Consider the following 22105-nt stretch of genomic DNA (forward strand, 5'->3'; position numbering starts at 1 on the left):
CGGGAGTTGGAGGAAAGGAGCTAATAAACCATTGTTCAGGGCTGGTATATTTTTTAGTAATTATTTGTGTAATGGCTGCCATAAGCATAGTTATATAAAATCATTTAGATTTTTCCAGACAATGCCTGCTCTTTTTGTTTTAATATAAATTTTGGCTAAAACAGTGCTTGAAAATGAAATTCACATAAAGGCATCACTTTTCACCTACCAAAACAGCAAAAACTGAAAATGTTTGACAGCAGGCTCTGTAGGCTCACTGTGGGGCAACAGGAACCCTCAGACATTGCTGGTGGGAGTGCAAACTGGAGCAGCCTCTGTGGAGGGCAGACAGGCATTTTCTTTCAAAATTACAAATGCATTTACCTTTAACCCAGCAAATCCAACAGTATGCTACACACATTCAAAATAACACATGTACATGGTTAATGATCATAGTACTGTCTCTAAGAACAAAACACTAGAAAATATTTAATTGTCAAAAGGGACCAGTTAAATAAACTAGGGTACATTTACACCATAGAATAATACCATGTATGGTAAAAAATAATTTTTATTATATCATTTTAATATTTAAACTATATGAAAGTGTTACTTTTTTAATGTTTAAGACTGACACCCAGAGTGTGGGCTAATTTTCTTTTTTTTAATTTATTATTTACTGATTTATTTTATTTTTTCTTGGCTGCATCAGGTCTTAGTTGCAGGATCTTTGTTGAGGCATGCGGGATCTTTCATTGCGGCGCACAGGCTTCTCTCTAGTTGTGGCGTGCAGGTTTTCTCTCTAGTTGTGGCGCGCAGGCTCCAGGGCACGTGGGCTCCGTAGTTTGTGGCACCCGGGCTCTCTAGCTGAGGCGCGCCAGCTCAGTAGTTCTGGTGGGCGGGCTTAGTTACCCCACGGCATGTGGGATCTTAGTTCCCCGACCAGGGATTGAACCACGTCCCCTGTATTGGAAGGTGGAGTCTTACCACTGGACCACCAGGGAAGTCCCTGGGCTAATTTTCCCTTCTTCTTTTATAGCACAAGTCGTGAGTGACCTCACTCAAAATCAATTCTTTGAAAATCCTGCCTTACTGGATCTGCTGTTCCACAGCATTCACGATGCAGTCTTAGGCAGCCAAGTTCGAGAGGCACTTGCCGAACAGGAGGCCACGGCTGCTCCTCCCCAGGAGGACTCTGAGCCCAACGCCACTCCGGAAGCTTAGACGAGGAGCTCAGCCTGCGATGGGGTATGAGCTTCTCGTGAAATTACTAACCTACACACTTTAAATAGTAGACACTAAATGTTTTTTTCCTAAGGGTAAATACTAGTAGTAGGTAAATACTAGTAAATACAAGGCTTGATTTGGAGGGTGAATGACGCATAGCAAGATGTATCTTACTTGTATTTTTTTAATTGACTATTTCAAAGATATTATTAGCCTCTTGCCTGCATTTATTGTGTAGTGACATTTCTGTTACTCTTTAGTATTATCTTTGTGAACTTAAAGAATTTATTTAAGTACTTTATCCACAAATCAGATACCCTGTCACCAGATGGGTAGTAGTTCTTTGCTTTTGTACTTGTTGATCTACAGACTTTCTGTAATCAGTTATCTCACAGAGGAGGCAAACCCACAATTTTCTAGAAGTTCTTCTTTTAAAATAACCATTTATTGTTACAGAAGCAATGTAGGTACATTGCAGAAAATTAGAAAATATAGACAAGCAAAAATAAGAAAAACATTACATTACCAGCAAAGATTATTGCTAACACCTTAATGCATGTCCTTCCAGATCTTTTTCTATCCATATATATTTACATCTTTTAACCAAAATAAGATCATACTCTACATAGTGTTCTGTGACCTGTTCTTTTCAGTCATCCATCTTTGCTTTCTCATTCTAGAACATGTTTACCTCAGACCATATTCAAACTTCCCCAATTGTCTCCACAGTTGTAGTTGGTTTATCCAAACTAGTATTCATTCTGTGACCTTACACTACAAATGGTCATGTCCCCTCTTAATCTAGCACTGTCCCTTTTTTGATGACATTAACTTGTTAAAGGGAGTTGGGGCAGTTGTCCTGTAGAATCCCATCTTGTGAGTGTGTCCACTCGCTTTTTCAAGGTGTTATTTAGTTTGTCCCTTTATTTCCTGAACTACCTGTGATCTAGAAGTTATGTCTAACTAAAGGCTTCATGAATTTGAATAAAACATTTCTTGCTAGATGAGATACGTGCATAGATGAGGCACGTGCTTCAAATCGCATCACAACAGAAAACAAGTAATATCTAGTTGACCTACCATTAATGATGCTAAAATAAATCACTTGGATTAATATGACAACCAATCCCCCAATTATATTTTCTCCTTTGTGACTAGTGAGTTATCTGTATGGTGTTCCTTTGGCACTGAATGAATGCCCAGTTCTCCATTAGCCGTTCACCCAGAGGTTTTAACGTCTAGTGTTAATCCTTGCCTAAAGCAGCAATTTTATTAAGGTGTGTGAATTTTCTTTTCCAATTCTTTCATTTCTTCTGCATTTATCAATTGGTGTTTCCGTGTAAACTACAGCTTTCCCTCAACTTGAATTATTTAGTCATCCTTAAATATAGTTCTTACTGGAAGGGCAGGTTAAATTTTTTTTTTTCCATTTAGTTATCAACTTCAAAGTAAGGAGTTGGTTTAATAGATGGTGACGAATTAGGTTCTTTTTGATTTTTCCTTTTTCGTGTAATTATACACTCATGAATTGTTGTAGTTTTAATGTGTTTCAGTGCATTATAGTTATTCTTTTTGGTGTTCAAATTGTCACACCTGTGGCCAGTAGGAGGCCCTAGAAGTTTTGTTGTTGCTAAAACTGATTTACCACATATTTTAGAAAACTGACTCCTGGGTATAATTTAATACCTTCCTTCTGAATCCACAGAGTTAGTTAATTCTTCATCAAACTCAGTTTTAAGCCGATGAGTGAGTAAAATGCTGTTTGAAGCATTTTCTCTACAGTTGTTCAAAAGGAGTAGGGAGACCTTTAAGCCAGTTTGTCATCAGAAGTTCCTGCTCCTGTAATTCTAACCACCTGCTCACTCCAAATCACAGCACAAGTATTAGCCAACCTGCCTAAAGCCTCATCTGCTAAGATTTCCTGCTAATAGTTGTTTTTGTTTTTGTTTTACATGTTTCCTTATTGACTCCTTGTTTTAGTTTTCATGAAGAAAACACTTCCAGGGGAAAAGTGCATCAGGAAAGAAGTAGGTTAGCATGGGTCTAGTCCAAACCAAACCCTATGGCTTGTTTGCTTTAAGTCTTATCAAGTTTCTCAGTGACTTTACTAATTTAATTCAGAGTAGACCCCCGCCCCTTTCTAATCAATACTTTATCTAGATCTAGAGTGAAATTAGATTTGCAGTCAGTTATTTCCTTTGCAATCATCAGATACATCTGCATTCTGATACAGACTGCCTTCTGAAAGAGCATGTAGTTATAGGACCTCAGCTTGTACTAGAAACTTTTATAAAAGGGCTTGTATCGTTTCAGCCATTAAAGTAGAACTTAAGGATTTTAAACAATATTATAAAATATTTTATTGCATAATCTTTAGCACCAGTCTTCAATAAATGCTTTACACACAGCAGATATTCAAGTCCTGGTTATTGATAGATTGAAAGCAGTATACAAAAAAAGTACTTGTCTGTAGCTTACAAATTTGTATTTAACTTTTCTGTCCTTTAATTTTTAACCTATTTTGAATAGAATTCTACCATGTACATAAAAAGCATTTAAGTCTTACTGAGGGGTAATATGTTTTTGTTTTGGCATGCCTCTGATATCATAAGAATGTATTTCAAAATGTATTCTATCTATATGTAAATATTTTGGAATGTTTTACTTAGAGTTATTTCATACGGTGGGAAATTTCCTGAATTCTTTTACTTACAATCAAGTTTTGTCTCTACCTCCTTCTTTCCGGACCTTAAAATCTGCTAGTATATACCTTTCTATGTTTTTCAGCCCTGGTTCAAATTCAGATTCTTAACTGCCCTATCCAAAAGGGCATAATCCACACTGATGGATATAGGGACTAGACTAGGCTTATTTTATGGAAATATGGGAAAGCCCTATTTCCAGGAAGGCCCCCTATAGTGATGTTGTCTTTCTCAAATCCTGTGCAACATGACCATGGTTGTTCTGTGTCTCATGACCGGATGGAATATGTTTGCAAACAGTTTTGAACCAGGGCCCAGGAAACTCCTCATTCAGGTCATAGACGCTGACTGTACAATCATATGGCAGCTGAGAGGGATCCCAATGCCAATCTCATCTGCAGTGGGACTCAGAGAAACAGTGAAGGGTATGAATCCTCTGCAGGCTCTGGGAGAAGCATTTTGTAGTTTTCAGGTAACATCTAAAATATCCATGTGGTTTGATCCTGTATCCTTACCTGTTTAACAGAGAAAGGAGGTGTCTGCCTCCCAAGGTACATGTTGAGAAAATGAGACTGCCCTCCAGTGTGTGGAGAGGGTAGCAAACCCAGGGAATCTGCCCCAGAGTGGGTGGGTGTGTTGTCCTGTTTGGGGAGTGGGGGGCGAGGGGGTACCTTTGTGTGGGGCTGAGGGAAGGAAGTGTATGTGGTGAAGACGACTTTATTATGTCTGCCCCTTTAATTAATTCAAATTCTAAAATCAAACACAAGTTCCTTGGTATGAGCCTGTGTGCTTTAGTGAGTGCAGAAATGCTTTTGGTCTTTTTTCAGCAATGCTTTTAGGATTCAGTGTGTAGATTCTTGATAACATGGATTGAGTGCTGATAAAAGTTGGTTTGAGGACTGATAAAAGTGTTATCTAATTCTCCAAACATATAGCTAACCAAAATGTGTGCGGTGGTTTTGAAACCCCTCAAATCCCAGCAGCAAAACGTTCAAAAGCCAGGACTGCACCAGGTAACCTGCCTGCTTACTGACTTGGATTTAAACAAGTTTGAGCATCTCAAAAACCCACTTTGCCTTTAAAAAAGGCTTACCAGGGTTTTCATTGTACTGGTGTATAGCATTTCAGCTTTATGTAACAGATGAACCTGAGCTTTGTGAAAATTAAATTTTATAAATCTAATCACATTTTTAAAATGTTTTTTAAAAGTTTTTTTTAAAAGATCGCTACAGTATTTTTCTGAAGTCATAAACCCTTTGTATTGATTTATCAGCACGCTAATATGTGTAAACATGTATGTCTGTACACACACATATACACGTGTTTATGCACACATACATATTTTAGGTGGAGGGAGTTACCAGTGAATGTGTATATTTTCTTTTTAAATGGGGTACAAACATGCTAATCTAGATAGCATTGATGCTATCTGCATACATATGCCTGGGTAGAAACACCCCGATTTTTCAGATAATTCATTGTGCATTGATTTGATGTGTGGCCAGTTAGATTTTCATCATGAAACTGAGATGTCAAGATTATTCACAGCCTATGACATGTTAGGCCTGAGTGAGCACCACATAACCAACTTGAGTTGTCTCACGTTGGTGCATCTGATGTATGTGGCAATATGAACAAGTGGTAAGACTTGAAGGAGTGTGTTCTAAATGCTTACATTGATCAAAACAGCACAAAAACATACATCTTTAGTCATTCACTTATCAGCATAACCTGGAAATGGTTCGCTTTCATACCTCATGAAAGACTAGGGCAGGATTAGAAAAAAAATCTTCTCATCAAGTTCACAAAAATGAAGAGAAAGAAAGGATGTTGGTTGGATTTTGAGTGAACAGCTTTATTCTGCTTTAAAATTTTCATATTTTAAATATTTCAGTGGAACACAGCATTTTCTATGTTGTCAACTTTTTCTTTTGTGAGTTAAAATGTATCCATCTCTCATTATTTTGCATTACTTGTGAATACTGAACTACAATAAAAATATTCTTTATTGTGTTTGGGTCTCAGTGTTTGGCAGGGGCCTGGAAGGGGTAATTGTGGAAGAGGGGAGGGAATTTGGTGGTGGCTGTACAAGAAATCATTTTAAAGAGCTTTGTTTAAGATTCTAATAAAAACTTTTATTTTAGAAGTACCTCACTATAGACCTGAAGTCTAACGGGAGCTTTACTGAAATTTTAAACCATTAAATTATAATGGTTTAATAAACCATTAAACCATTAATTTATAAAATGAAAATAAGTACTTTTCTGTATAAAGCCAATTCCGGATTTTCTAAATGAGATTATTTATGTGTATGTTTTTCTTTTTGCTTTACTACTTCGCTAGTCATTAAAATCAACAGTTCTTCTTGATTAATTTGAAATCAACTCAAATGGCAAAGCAAAACACATTACATCAGATGCTTCCTACACTTTAAACATAGTTTAGCCAAAGCTGCTTTATTCAACGTTGTAGGAAAAAACCTGTCGAAACACATGTGATCATATGCCTGGATGGGCCATTGTGATGAGGGCAGAAGAGCATAATGGATGGGGACATCGGCGATGGAGCTGTCAAACTTGGACTTGAATCCCAGCTCTGCTACAAGGAAACGAGGTAGGAAAATTCTGCATCTGTTAAATCCACGTCACTGGGCAGATGGGAAGATAAAATGAGATAATGTATGTACAGCACTCAACCAGCATATGCCTAGAACATATGTGGTCAAAGCAAGCACTTCACAATTTGGAACCTTTAAAAATGGTAGCAAGTCAAAAAACAGCTTTTCTGCCTAACGGCATTAGATATCACCCTTTATTGTACCACAGAGAAACGACATCTGAAAAAAAGCATACAATTTTGAAAACCACTTATTTTGTGTGTGAAATGGTTATTAAGAAGTCTGTATAAGGTTAGGATTCCAATGAAAAGTGTTTTCACGAACACCTCCAGGGCTCAGTTGTATGTCATATAGCGCGGAGTAGCACTGAATTTGGCATAGGACTTGATGACCTTATTTACAGCTTCCAAGAAGTCCTTCTCAGTAGCAATTTTTCGCCGTGCTCGGATGGCAAACATACCAGCTTCTGTGCAGACGCTTCTGATCTCAGCACCTTTCAAACAAAAAGAAAATAACAGGCTTAATTAAAGCAGCCCAAATAGACACACCAGCAAATAGAAGCAAGACCTTTCTACCTACCAGTGCTATTTGGACACAGTCGTGCTAACAATTCAAATCTGATATCTCTTTCAACACTCATTGAACGGGCATGAATCTTAAAAATGTGAGTCCGGCCCTAAAAATAGGGGAATTGACAAATATTAAACTGGAAAACAGCACAGGAAGAAAAAATTTCAAGAATCCCTTTTCTACCGTGAAATGATGTTCCCACCTCTAGATCAGGTAAGCTAAACTCAATCTTCCTGTCCAGTCTCCCGGGCCTCATCAGCGCGGGGTCCAGAGTGTCAGGTCTGTTTGTGGCCATCAGAACTTTAATGTTGCCTCGAGGATCAAACCCATCCAGCTGATTGATCAGTTCCAACATGGTCCTCTGTACTTCATTGTCACCTCCAGCACCATCATCAAAACGAGCCCCTGAGAAGACAGGAGGAAAGACACTCTTCACATCTACTCAAAGCAGCACTCTGCTCAGTAAATCTCAGCTCAGATCACACCCTCCAGCCCAAGGGAACCTCTCAGTTTTAAGCAAATCCTGTAAGAACAGCCTGATTTACACAAAACTAACGAGAAAAGGACTCATCATAGGTTGATTTAACATAGGTTCCTTTAAAGTATTTTTTTAAATCCTCTTTAAGGATTTTGGTTTAAGTCACTGAAGAACACCTCCATTCAACACAGTATACACCTGGACTAGGCAAAAGAATACATGCAAAATTAGCACTATAGTGGTATTTGAGTATATGTAAGAAAATGCCATACTCTTCTAAATTTCTCAAAACTGTCCTTAAAACTATGGCTAAATCCATAATACAGTAGAACTGTAACAGCTTACTATCACACTGATTTGGATATATTAGAACACTCTAGGTTAATGTCAATACTCTTCTTCATTTCAACCAAAATAGCACAAGAAGAGGCCTCCATATACACTTTTTCATTTTAAAATTGTATAAATACATACTGTTGTAGTAATGCATTATGTACATTATAAAATACAAAAAATAGAAATTTTAAAAATGAGATTAAAATTAAATATGAAGGAAAGTACCAGTATTTTCTTCCTTCACCCTAATACTGTTTTATACAAAATCCGTTTTGGAAGCCACAGTTTCAGAGCATCCTGACATCATAAGGCTTATTCCAATGATACTACAAATATGACTTCAGGGTCACAACATGGCATCTACAGACTGTGGTCAAATTATGGCCCTTGAACACTACCTACAGAATGTCCAAAGCCCACAACATCCATCCAGTCTAAAAGCAAGACTTTAGGTATCCTAACCACAGTCCCCAAACAGTGTTACAGCACCCACTATATTTTTTAAGACTTTTTTTGTCACTGAGTTCATTAAATAACAACTGTCTGGTATCTGCAGCTAATAGGAACTATTACTCTTATAGACTGTAACAAAAGCCAAGGCCTATAGAACAGTATACAGTTTTCAAAGTCAATCACATTTATGACTGACTTCAAACCTCTCAAAAACCCATGAAATAAACAAGGCTGGAATTATCATTTCTTTTATAAGAGGAGCAAACTGGGGCTCAGAGGTAGTTAAAATAACTTGTCTAGATTGCACAGCTAATACTGTATTTCATCAAATCTATGAAGCCAATAATGTTATTTTATGTACACTTTATGAAAAACTACCACCAATTAAATTATGCCCCAGTGCTTTCTGATCCGATTAAGTGAAGCTGTATCCCAAGTTAGGAGTTGCTAAAGTGAAAATATGTGCCCTAGGAAAGAAACTGGGAAAGTTCAAAGATAAAGACTTTGAGAAATACCAATGCTATATATATAATGCTTCATCTTTCCTTTATGGTGTGGCCCTAAAGTTTATTAGATCCGTGACTCTGATGTGCTAAAGCTTATAAAAGAGTTGGAATTTAAAATTCTGTACAAGATTAATGTATCAGGGGAACTCTACACATACTACTACAGAATTCTCGTGAAACCCAGCTGTAAAGCTCTCTGAGGTACCATTCATACCTCCAATAGCATCAATTTCATCAAAGAAGATAAGGCAGGCTTTCTTTGTTCTGGCCATTTCAAAGAGCTCTCGAACCATTCGAGCCCCCTGATGAAAAAAAGTGTTAATTCAGAGTTGGTTTTAAAATCTTTTAAAATATAATAAGTTATACTTCAAACTTTTTAATATTCCTAACAGTATTCTCAACCATTATTACCTAAAGCTTTTTCAGAAAGACTGAAGTTTGTTACCTATTCCGTCAAATTAATCTTATTAGCTTTAAAACAATATTAAGTAATTTCATGATTCTGTACCTATTAAATAGCCAATAACTTTAAGACCTGAAGAGGTCAAATTAACACGATTAAATAAAGGCACCATTTCAATCAATAAAACTTGAGGAAATAAAAGCATTTGATCCATCACTTGGCATTTCTAATCAATGAATTTGATTTGTAAGTTTTGATAACGGAATAAAAGTGTATCTCAACTCATGCAGATCCTTTTTCTAAGTATACTAATCATTAATGTTTCAGATATAATATATTCAGCCCTAGACTTACTCTCTAATGAAAAAAACGTGTGTGTGTGTACATACCTGTGTGTACATACACCCACGCACATACACATAGACAATCTCTGTTCTCTTTCTCAGAACAACATAAAACACTGCCCCTGAAGTGAATACACTTTCGAATGCATTCACTGGGCATTACTGGGTTATTGATCTTACAAACCAAATGTGTAGAAAATGTCACCCTTCTGAGTAGGGAGCATACTGATTAAAAATGTTCAGCAGTTTATTTCCAAATGACCGCACGGGAATGCTGGTGGCTTCTGGGCTTCTGACCTACTAATTACAATCCATCAATCAAAAAGTTTCAGGTCTCAATCTTCAATGTGGAATTCCCATTTTAATTTCATCTATGCTTTATAAATCTTTCATAGAGCTACATATTCTTTGATTATTATCAATTTACTTTACCTCACCGACGTACTTCTGCACAAGTTCAGATCCAATAACTCGAATGAAGCAAGCATCGGTCCTATTAGCAACTGCCCGAGCACAGAGTGTCTTGCCTGTACCCGGTGGACCAAAGAGCAGCACACCCTTAGGAGGCTCAATGCCAAGGTTAACAAACCTCTCTGGCTGTGATGGAGACACGATTTTTACACTTATCAATTCTCTATAATAAAAACAAGACTACTTCTACATCAATATATTTAAACCAAAATTATTCAGTCCACAATTTACATACTTAATCTAAATAAGAATTTTACTTATAAGACATAAGATCTAAACTAGACTCATTAATACACAAGGCTGAATGGCTTTTAAAGGTATTTCTATTATCCAGGGTTAACAAAACATTTTTTTCCCCTAATTTTAAAAAATTACAGTGTTTAAAGAACAAAAGTATTATCTCATATCTAATATTCTAGTTTTTTCCATTATCCCCCCAGGCTTAATTTGATTCAATTAAAGCCCATTTCTTCTTGATAGCATTAAAACACATTGTTTCTTCTACAACAACCTATTCTAAAGGTTACGCCTCAACCTCCCTTGTCACTCTAGATAGCAGATTCTTCTTTTTTTGAATAGGCTTGACGACTCAATCCTTTTACTTTCTCTTCTGGAACTTACCAGTTCTCCACACCTTTACCCTCTACCCCATCAAAAATTTTCATTTAGGAAAACATAAAATTTTAAAACTAATATATAGGCATAATTTTAGTGCACAGTACACAAAAGGCTCTCACATCTTTGTACAAAGAAATTTAAAAGGCAACAGACTCAACCACTTACATGAAGTAGTGGGGTTTCAACTACTTCTCGAAGTTTCTCAATCTGTTCTTTACAGCCACCCACATCACTATATGTAACATCAGGTTTTTCCTCCACCTAAGAGAGGGATGAAAATGTACAACATAGAGCCACACGCTTTTGCATACTAATCCAATTGTTCTATCCAGTAGAGCAGACCCAATACCCTAAAAGAAAAATCAGATTTATAGCAAGTAAGAATTTTAATAAAAATGGAATACACTGCCCAGTGTCCTAGACCCACTTGCTATATTACTTGTTATGACACTAAGTGAGAGACAAACTACTAAAATAAAGACCGATAAAGACTTTCTCATCTGAAAAATTGTTTTAAAAATTTTGGCAACTCTTCAATACATACCCACATATTAATATTTTATTAGTTAAAAAGTTTCAACGTTTTTTTGAGATGGATGCAATCAGTCATGCCATTCCTTTTCCCTCTCGTGGTTTCTTACCTGCATCATGGTAACTGTTGGGTCAATCTTAGGAGGCAGTGGAATGTGAATCTGATACTTATTTCTGTCCACACTGAGGAGGTAAAAAAGAGCCTCACCAATACATTCAAAAAATTTACTGAGTGAATTATCATGTGTTCTATATACATTATTTACATTAACTCACTTAATCCTCATAACCATCCTAGAGCAAGTGCTTCCTCCACCTACACCATGTTACCTTAAATAGACTGGCAAACTCAACTCTACAATTCTGTACTTAGTTTGATCATGACATTTGAGGCCATAAAAGGCCAAGTGGGGGTGAGGAGGTCAGGAAACAGATGCAGCAGCAGCAAGGCTGTCCAACTGCAGCCCTCTCCTAGGTTACCCCGGTATTCCATGGCGCCCAGTTCACCCATTCAAAAGCAAGCCAAGGGTGTGAATGTGACATGGCATCTTCAATGAAAGACGAGTATTTACTGCAAATAGAAATCTTACCCAACTCTCATCCCTTCTTCAATGTCAGTAGGTGCAACCTGATCACTGAGGTCCACCACAAACTTGGCAAACTGCTTCACATTGATGATGTACTTCGGGTCCTCCGAATCAGCATTGATTATCTTTGTGCATCTAACATGGCAAAAGGCTTGATTAGAGTAAGGAACCTGAACCACTAATAATGAATTCAAGTAACTAGATTCTCCCCTGGGTATGCAGTACACGAATAAGCAGGTGTAAACTAGAACTGCAGAAACTGGGCCACTGTTAAGGATCCTTCTCTACAGAATATGCTCAATCCCAAGGGTCTGCTCAACTTTAGCCAAGCCATAAAAATTTCAAAAGATACATTCCCCTGGAAAATTAAACCCAAATATTTCATCATTAGGAAGTTCTCTTTACCAAGGGGGAAAAGTGGCGGGGAGGCGGGATGGTGGTGTGATGAATTGGGAGATTGGGATTGACATATATACACTAATATGTATAAAACAGATAACTAATAAGAACCTGCTGTATAAAAAAACAAAAACAAATGCTCAACTACAAAAAAAAAGTTTTCTTGATTTTTATAACTATATGGCTTTATTAGTAATACTCCTCTATATCTTCAGGTATTCTCCTTTTTATTTTTCCTATAAAAAGACAGTCATCTTGTCTTACGTCAAGTAATAAATATGTTTATTCTTTCCTGAGTTTATACTTCAAATCCATTATTACTGTTGCTGTTTTTAACTTAAATATATTCTTTTCCTGTGGGTTGTGGTGAAGGCGAATCTGAAACCCCACATACATCACAGTAGAAGGTAGTCTACTGCCTACTTTCTATACTATCTTCCTACAGAAGAAACCCAAAAACAAAAAACAGAACTCATATTGGAAAGAGCTTATATCATAAGCTGTAGCAACAAATACAGGGAAATACAAAATAGTCTCTGGCGTGTGCATATAGGTAGAGCTAAGAGTAAGGTAAAGAATTCTTTGTCCTTGCAGCATAAATTGTGGACAGGATTCCATTTTCTGTTATTGGAAAAGGTCTACCAGGGAAGTAGAATTTTATATATAGAAAGTATCTATCACTACTTTATCTGACAGACCCTGCCAACAGTGTTGCACAGATAGGGATTTTTTTAATTCTCAGCTGAAAAAGTATATATACAGGGACCTCAACTTGCAAAACGTTAAATAAGGACCTTTGAAAACCTGCTCATCCTTAAAAGCAAAGAGAACACTGGCAAAAACATTGAAAATCAACATTTTCAGAACTAAAACTATAGGTCTGTAACAATCCAAAGAATGTTTATTCAAAAAAAAAGAAAAGGGCTGAATCCTGGTAAGAACAGCGAGCATTTTGCGTTTAAATTCGCCTTCATCCCATAGCCCTCTCCCCAGCTCTGCACAAGACTTGAAAGCCAACGGCCTCACAGCCGTGATAGATGTGAAGACAAGCAGCCTTCCTGGGGGAAGGCAGGGACAAAGAACTGGAGCTCCCCAAAAGCCCAACCCCAGAGAACTATTTGACCTGTCGGGCAGCTAGCTGAAAAGCTCCATTCTCAGGACTTGCTTTTATTTGACCGGACTCAGAGCTCGCTGTCTACACACCCCCTGCCCACAGGACATTTACTGGAAATAATCGGTGGCAACTGTTTAACATCAACTCTCTGAGGTGGCATTTACCAGTTGGGGCTAACGAGGCTGACCAAAAAAACTTCAAAGAAAAAACAGCAAGGAACAGCAACAGTAACAAACCCTGGGGATAGGGGAAATCTGAGTTCCAGAACTGACGTTATTTAAAATGTCCAGTTTCTATCAAAAAATTATGAGACACAAAAAGAAATAAAATATGGCCCATACATAGGGGAAAAAGTCCATAGAAACTGTCCTTGAGAAAGCCTAGACATTGGTCTTACTAAACAAAAACTTTCATCAGTGTCATAAATATTTTTTTTAAAAACCAAAGGAAACCATGTCTAAAGAATTAATGGGAGGTATGAGAACAATGTCTCACCAGAGAGTATCAACGAAGAGAGAAATTAGACTGGAATATAATTAGGCTATTAAAAAAAAAAAGATGTTCTGATACAAGCTACAACATGAATGAAGCTTAAAACACTACGCTAAGCTAAAGAAGCCAGAAAAAGGTCATGCCTTGTATGATTACATTTATATGAAATGTCCAGGATAGGCAAATCCATAGAGACAGGAAGTAGATGAGTGGTTGCCAGGAGCCAGTGAGAGAGGGGAACAGGGACAGTTAATAGGTACAGGGTTTCTTTTGGAGGTGATGACAATATTCTGGAGAGTAAAAAACAAAGTGTCAAGAAATGCTGGGGCAAGGGGTAGGGTGGTGGTAACTTCACTGAAAATGAGAGTGTGGAGGTGAGAGGGGAAGGGTGATTAAACGTAAGTGAACCTGCCACTGACATTCCCTAGCCCTCTATCTCCACTGTTCTTCCAAAATATTGGAGATTGGAGACAACGTGAGACTGAAGACAACTTCTCTGGGAAGAGTGACCATCCAAATGAAAGATCTAAAGACAATGACCCTGAAGGCTCCCCAACTAAACATTCAACTGTATAAGTTACAGTGAAGCCTGAGATAGACATGCCTCACTATTGAATCTAGAGCTTCTATCAGCTTTTTGGTCTCCCACTAAACAAAAGCACAAAGTAAGATTACCAGACATCTAACATAAAAGACAGACACCAAGCAAGCAAAGAGGAAAAAAGCATCTTAGAGGAAACAGAAACCTTCCAGTTATCCTTAACTTCCTTAGACGTTGACAGCATATTACAACCATGATATGAGAACAGGACAGCACAACATATACACTGAAAGAAAGAAAAGCTCTTGGAAATTAAAAACTTAAGTGAGAGGGAAAAAAATCAATACATAGACTCAAAGTTAAGAAAATCTAACAAAAAAGTAGAACAAAAAGACAAAATGAGAAAAGAAGGAGAGAAAGATTAGCATTTCCAGGAGGTCCAATATTCCTGTAACACAAGTCCAGAACAGAGGACCAAGAAAATGGAAAGAAACTATTTACAAATAAATAGCTTCAAGAAAATGTGCACACTGAAGGACATGAGAGCGCAGCACCACTGCTGAAAACACACCAACACCAAGGCACGAAGCCATGGAATTTCAGAACACTGAGAACAAGGGAAGAGCCTACAACTTTCAGAGGAAGAAAAGGTCACATACGTAGGACTGGGAATCGGAATGGCTTCAGACTAACACCACCGGGAGGCAGAGGACAATGTAACGATGCCTTCAAAATTCTGAAGGAGAAGAATTTTCTATCAGCCAAGATATTTCCAGACATATGTGGTCTCATATGGTACCTCCCAAATGACCCTTTCAGGAAGCTACCAGAGAATACAGGCCACCTAGTGAGGGTGTAATTAAATCAGAAAGAGAAACTCGTGATACACAAGCAACAGGAAAGAGTCAAAGGGAACCTCCAGGGTAAGAAGTCACAGGATGCTCGTGATTCAGCAGGCATTCAGGCAACCAGTCCAGACTGAAGCAGGTCAGAAAGTGCTGGGAAAGGCTTGCTCAGGAAGATGAACCTGAGAGAATACCTGATGCAGCTGATGCACCTGAGGTACACGTGAGAAAACCTGACGGACCTAAGGCATCTGAAGAATAACTGATGATCGCGAAAAACCGAGGGCGGGGCGGGGGGCTGAGTTAGTAATATACATAGACAACAAGGCAAATGAAAAAACGAGACAGTTAGGGCAAGGAAAACAAAAAGTGGTAGAAGAAAGGAAAAGTAATCACAGTTTACTAATGGCTCTTTGTGAATAGGGTTTACTCAGCCATAATTATGAAAACACTAAATATGGATCTAACCAAAATTTTAATATAATTACATTATGAGGCCGTAAGGATGAGAAGGGCATGTCTTTGGGATAAAGGCAGAGGAAACAAAGCAAAACAAAATCCTCATCTTTCATGGTGGGAAAACCAATAAACACCACCTGAAACTAAAACATCAAGAAGTGATCTACAATATACAAAACTTGACTCTATCCATTAGAAATAGAAAGGCAGAAACCAAAATAACCACCTAAAAGTTTTGAAAATAGGTGCCTCTAGTAAAGAGGAATTAGGAGAAACTGTTGTCATAGAACTATTTAACTCTTTAAAACCATGATAAAACTAAAAAGCAAATAAATGAAAGCATGGAAAGACAGAAAAAGGAAAGGAGGATAAGATGAAAGAAAAATAACCTGTACCTGTATTAAAGAGGCAAAATTAAAACAAAACTTTCAATAATTAGAATAAAACACAGGAGAACATGTTTATAATCTTGGACTGGGCTAGGCCTTTCTAAGCAACATTAAAACCCAAAAGGTATAATGAAAAAGCTAATATATTTACCTCCTAAAAAGTTAAAACAGTACAACAAAAAGTACTGAGAAGTTAAAAGTCAAGTGAGAGACTGAGAAAAAATATTTGTAACATATTTAAGAAAAGATTAATATGTACAATATATGAAGCATTCCTAAAAATTAACAAGAAACAATCCAATGGAACAAAACATGAATGGTCAAAAAAATACAAATGTTTAATAAGTATAAGAAGTAGCTATCATACTACTAATCAGCATGACACAAATTAAAGTGAATTGTTCTTTTTTTAATTTTTTTGCCCAAATGGCAAAAGTTTAAAAATCAATAATCAGATATCTTACATTGATCAGGCAAATACGCATTTCCCTCAAAACCTTTGGGTAAGAATGTAGACTGGCCAAACCACTTTTTTTCATACATTTTCAAAATGGTAAATGCCTCTGTCCCCATAATTCCACTTCTAGTAAGCTATACTACAGAAATGTATGCACGTATGTAGAGAAATATTTAACATGCGTGTTCAGTCCAGCACTGTTATCATAACAGAAATTGCAAACAACCCAACACCTATAGAATATTATGTAATTTTTAAAAAACAAGAGAAACAAGAAATAAAAAAGGTACATCTGGCCTTCCCTGGTGGCGCAGTGGTTAAGAATCCGCCTGCCAATGCAGGGGACACGGGTTTAAGCCCTGGTCCGGGAAGGTCCCACATGCTGAGGCGCAACTAAGCCCGTGTGCCACAACTACTGAGCCTGCGCTCTAAAGCCCGCGTGCCACAACTACTGAAGCCCATGTGCTGCAACTACTGAAGCCCGTGCGCCTAGAGCCCGTGCTCTGCAACAAGAGAAGCCACCGCAGTGAGAAGCCCACGCGCCGCATCGAAGAGTAGCTCCCACTCACCACAACTAGAGAAAGCCCGCACACAGCAATGAAGACCCAGAGCAGCCAAAAATAAATTTAAAAAAAAAAGGTACATCTATAACAAAGACAATGAAAGATTTCTAAAATATGTAGTTATATCTAAAATGAAAACAGGATGTTTCTTTGTATGTAAATATATACGTGAAGACGCACTGGAGGATTAAGAGGACCAAATTATTTTCAGTAGTTAGATGGGAAGGAAGGTTTTCATATTTTGCTCTGTATCTTCCTGTATCATTTGAATCTTTTATATGATTATGTCTTCACCTATTTCTTAAATAATTGTTTAAAGTATAAAGTTTTAACCCCAGATACTTTTGGAGAAAGCTGCATTTACTTGGAATATGGCATAAAAATTCTTTACGAACTCTTACATTATACCCAAGGCTTGAAAAAGTACCTGAAAGTACAGATAAAAATAAATTTCCACAGAGCACTATGCGTACCTCGCAACCTGCAAAGGCTGTTCACTCTGGAGTGTTTGCTTATCTGCAGCCAAATCCCAGAGTGCTGGTGGGGCCAGGCCAGTGTCAGACTCTTTAATACCTACGTAAAGAAAGATTACAAAATTCACTGGACTGTAACGCAAGCTTTCTCACCCCAGCACCACTGCCATTCTGGACTGAATAATTTGCTGTGGGGGGCATCCTGTGCATTCCAGGATGGTTAGGAGCGTCCCCGGCCTCTAGTCACTAATCACTAGCACCACCTCCCCCTTAGGTTGGGAGAATCAAGAATGAGTTTAGATGCTGCCAAATGTCCTAGGGGGATGACATCAGTTGAAAACCATGGCCCTAAAGTAGTCACAGGCCAAAAATGTGATGCGATGTCATATTTGACATTTTTTTGTGCAAGTCAAATACTATCAATATAAAATTTCACCACTCAAGTTCCCAAAGAGAAGTTTCCGACTACTAGGCCATAGCCCGCTTACTTCAAGCAGTACCATGTGAGATCATATTTTTATTCAAGAAGAAATTCTGACTTGTTTCTTATAGTCAACTGAACTTGGCTTTGACCAACAGAAACAATACTTGCTTAAAGGATGATGTTTCTTAATTGCTTAAGCATTAAACTTTCTTGTAAAAGGTAATGAAAACAGATTATTAACTGAGATCCAATTTCTTAACAGATAGGAAGGATAATAATTTTTTTAAATCTGTGATTCATGGAAGAGTGACATTGGTATTTCAGCTCCTTTGATATAATCAAACCATTACCCATAAAGAGGGGAAACAGAAATAAAAAATATACATACCCGTGAGCTCATTAATTTTCTTGAGAAGTTGTTGAATGTCATCTTCAACCTGTTTGATTTGCCTAGAGTAAGTGCTCTGACCCTAGGAATTAAAGTCAGTTTAATTAGAATATCAGGATACCAACAATGTATTAAACTATAAACAAAAACTTTTAACAGTTACACTTGTAATAGCTATTATTGTCCTAAAGCTTGTGAAATGAGAGTAGAGAGAGGGAATCTATCATTTTCAGAACTATTCCTGAACCAATATATTCCCCTAAACAGGCAGCAAACCATTATGCAAGGTAACAAATGAAAATCATGACTAAAATTATCTAAAATTCAAGTCCATTTCTATGCATTAAAACTTACCATTTCAGATCTAATTCATTTTTATACATTTTAAATATAGTAAATATTTCTAAATATAATAAATTATTTCAAATCTTTCAATATAGTACCGCACTTTAATTACAAATAGTACAGAGATAATGTATAAGCTTAGACACACTGAGTATTTACTCTTTGATCTATTCTAAATAGAAACTGTAGGTAGATAACTTTTTATCAGTGAAGATTAAACAGCTGGACAGTCTCTTCCAGCTATTCTGGAAGGCCAATACCAACAAGAGTCCTTATTTCAACACAAAACATCTATATTTTGTAGACATTGAAAGGACTTACATAAGTTTTCAGCAAGGCAATATCCCCCTCATCCAGAGCTACAAGAAAAGAGATAATATATGAATTCAAACAAAAGAAACTAGAGCTTACAATTCTTTCCTGTTCAATTCAGATTGCATTGAGTGAGAAAAACTGTGAAAAGTTGTAATGATATAAACACAACCATCAAATAGTTCCTGGACTCAAGGAACTTTTATCTAACTGGGTGAAGGCAGATTTTAAAAAGTACATAACATAGCTTCAAAGTGATATGACATAACAAGAACACGGAGCCCAAAGAACAGACTTTGAGATTCAAAACAACCTGAGCACTAGTCCCAGCAACATCATGCATTTGCTAAGTAACCTTGGAAAAACCATTTAAGTTCTGTGAGCATCAGTCTTCTCACCTGGAAAATTGTTAGCCTCAGTGTTGCTCTAAAGATCAAGTAAGACATGGATGAAGAAGCGCAGAAAAATGCTACACACATTAGTCATAACTGTATCCAAGGGATACATTTGTTAATATATTTATAGAATTATAACTTACCCAGAGAAATACCCAGATGAAATGTTACATCTCTGTGACTAAATTTTACACTAGGTGACTGAGTACCTCTTTCAAGGGAAAAGAGTGAGATGAAAGTGGAGAGGAAATGCTCCTTCTCTGAGGGGTGGGTGGATATTAAGAAGAAAGGGTGCTAGGAGAGGTTGAAGTTGCTTAGGAAGGAAAGACAACAAAAATCCACCATAAGAATGTGTTAAAATAGCCTATAAGGAACAAAAGAAAACAGCATAAAGATGAGGCTTTTACAAAAGGGGCTACTGGGAAGAAATCATGAACGAACGTGCTGCGGGGAAAGGGTCAAGTGGTATAGTCTCTAAGGAGAGTAACCCAGCAGTGTCTATAAAAATTACAACTTCATTTCTAAAATTTACCCTACAGCTTGTGTTTGTGCATGTAGTAAAGAGTTATATTAACAAGGTTATTCATTCGTATAATGTCCATCAATAATGATTATTACTGAACACCCAATCATTTGGGATACTATACAGACCACACTGACTCTACATAATGATATGAACTTATATCATTAAAATTTTTAAAAAGCAAGATGTACAGCATGTTACATTTATGTAAAAAAAAAAAAGGAATCTACAAACAAACTTGCTTGAATGTACAAAGAAAATGCCTAGAAAGATGAGGCAAAACGGCAACATCAGTTGCCTCCGTGGGTAAGAGGTGGCCGGGGTCAAGGATGAGACACTTTTCCATTTATCTTTACCGCTTTCGTGTTTTGAATCACGTGAATGAATTATCTAGTCAAAGGAATGTTTTTTAAAAAAGAAAATTACGTCTCAGGATCCTGGCTATACAGTGATAACAGCAAGCTGTCATTTGAGGGGGAGGAGGGACAGCAAAGAGGGTCCAGGCGACCAAGCACCGCCACGCGGGGAACTTTCCAAGGCCTGCAAGGCCAAGCGGGGCGCGTGACTCCTTCAAGACCTGAGAGCTGAATGTGAATAAAAATTTCGATCAGCGAGAGATGAACACAGGACGCGGGGCTGGTAGAGGGGAGACGGAGAGGACAGGCCGGTCAACCCGTCTGCAGCACCAGACTCAAATCGCTAGCGGCACAAAAGCGACAGAGCGCCGAGCAGGAATCCAACCCCCCCATCCCGGACCCTGGGCCACGATGGTCCTGCCCCGGCCCGGAGCTCCTGCGTACGTCAACTGACCTCGGATGGGCTTGTCTTCTTTCTCCTCTTCTTTGGTTTTCCGCTGATCTGCACCGAGGTAATCCGGCATTTTAGGAGATCCAAGAACCTCAGCTTGTTGGGTGATTACACAGCACCTTCCTCGCTTCCGGTGGCGCTCCTGCCTTTCCCTTCCTCACCGGAAGTAAGGCCGGCTCCGCGGGCCCTTTTGCCCCAGAAACGGGCGGAAGAACGCCACGGAGGACAGGCCCTGCGGCGGGAGAGCAGCGAAGGGGAGTGAGAAGGTTTCGCTGTTAAGAGGGAACGTCGCTCTCCCTTAGCCCCTCACCGTGGCGAGTTCCCAGAGCAACAGATTGCAAGATCAACTCAGGCTGAGGTCGCTGAGTTTAAATCCTGCTTTAGTCATTTAAACTCTGTATTCTTGGGTAACTTCTTTAATCCCTGTGCTTTAATTTTCCCCTTGACCTCACAGCACTGTGGATGCATTAAATAACAATGTTTGTAAAGTACCTGGCTTATTCGATACGCAATGAGTAGTGACTAGATTTATACATAGAGTGAAGGTAAATAGAAGTTGTTCACTAATTTGACACTAACAAGGAATGAGGAGGTAAATGGTTTCCATGTTTGACCCTGCTACCGAAGAATGGTACCATCTTCAGATACAGGAGAGCCAGAGAAGAGAGAAGGTTTTGAAAGAAATGAATTCGGGAGATGAGGAATGGAAGAGAGCAGTTAGACAATTGTAGAAGTTAGAAATGAAAAAAAAAAAAAAAAAGCCTGACCTTTCTGTACCCAGTCAGCAGTGAAAAGGCAACCTACAGAATGAGAGAAAATATTTGTAAGTCATATATCTGATAAGGGGCTAATATCCAGAATATATAAAAACTAAAACGGGAATTCTCTGGCGGTCCAGAGGTTAGAACTCAGAGCTTTCACTGCACGGGCCCAGGTTCAATCCCTGGATGGGGAGCTAAGATCCCACAAGCCTGTGGAGCCGCCAAGAAAGAAAGAACTAAAACTCAATAACAAAACACAACCCAATTTTTTAACTGGACAATGTACTTGAATGGACATCTGTCCCAAGAAGTTATACAAATGGTCAAGAAGCACATGGAAAGACGCTCAGCTTCACTAAGCCCTGGGGAAATGCACATCAAAACCATGAAATACCACCTCATACTTGTTAGAATGGCTATTATCAAAAAAAAAAAAAAAAGTGTTGGTGAGGACGTGGAGAAAATGGAAACCTTGTGCACTGCTGGTGGAAATGTAAAACGATGCAACCACTGTGGAAAACAGTATGGCAGTACCTCAAAAAATTAAAAATAGAATTATCAAATAACCCAGCAATTCCAGTTCTGGGTATATACAC

General features: G+C 38.0%; 2 protein-coding genes across 5 annotated transcripts in view; one reads left to right on the forward strand and one right to left on the reverse strand.

The window, feature by feature from the left end:
* The window catches only part of SLC26A5 (solute carrier family 26 member 5), a 56501-nt gene extending 49941 nt beyond the window's left edge, over positions 1–6560 (forward strand). For 3 of the 4 annotated variants that reach the window (XM_079931710.1, XM_079931712.1, XM_079931713.1), the window contains one exon: positions 1019–4605. In XM_079931710.1, coding sequence (XP_079787836.1) covers positions 1019–1203 — 185 coding nt within the window. In that variant the 3' untranslated portion in view covers positions 1204–4605. Of the gene's footprint in view, positions 1–1018; positions 4606–6380 lie in introns of those variants that run through there. The other variant, XM_079931711.1, reaches the window with a different exon arrangement.
* Positions 6561–6701: 141 nt separating this feature from the next.
* PSMC2 (proteasome 26S subunit, ATPase 2) lies at positions 6702–20912 on the reverse strand. The gene is made up of 12 exons (XM_079931728.1): positions 20752–20912; positions 19033–19070; positions 18367–18448; positions 17555–17654; positions 11826–11957; positions 11346–11418; positions 10870–10965; positions 10048–10212; positions 9083–9170; positions 7298–7500; positions 7105–7201; positions 6702–7018 (listed from the first exon to the last, which is right to left on the reverse strand). Exons 1-12 carry the CDS (start codon positions 20819–20821, stop codon positions 6861–6863), a joined length of 1302 nt encoding a protein of 433 aa, XP_079787854.1. The 5' UTR covers positions 20822–20912; the 3' UTR covers positions 6702–6860.
* Positions 20913–22105: the final 1193 nt, after the last annotated feature.

This window comes from Stenella coeruleoalba, assembly GCF_951394435.1.
Source record: "Stenella coeruleoalba genome assembly, chromosome: 9".
NCBI lineage: Eukaryota > Metazoa > Chordata > Mammalia > Artiodactyla > Delphinidae > Stenella > Stenella coeruleoalba.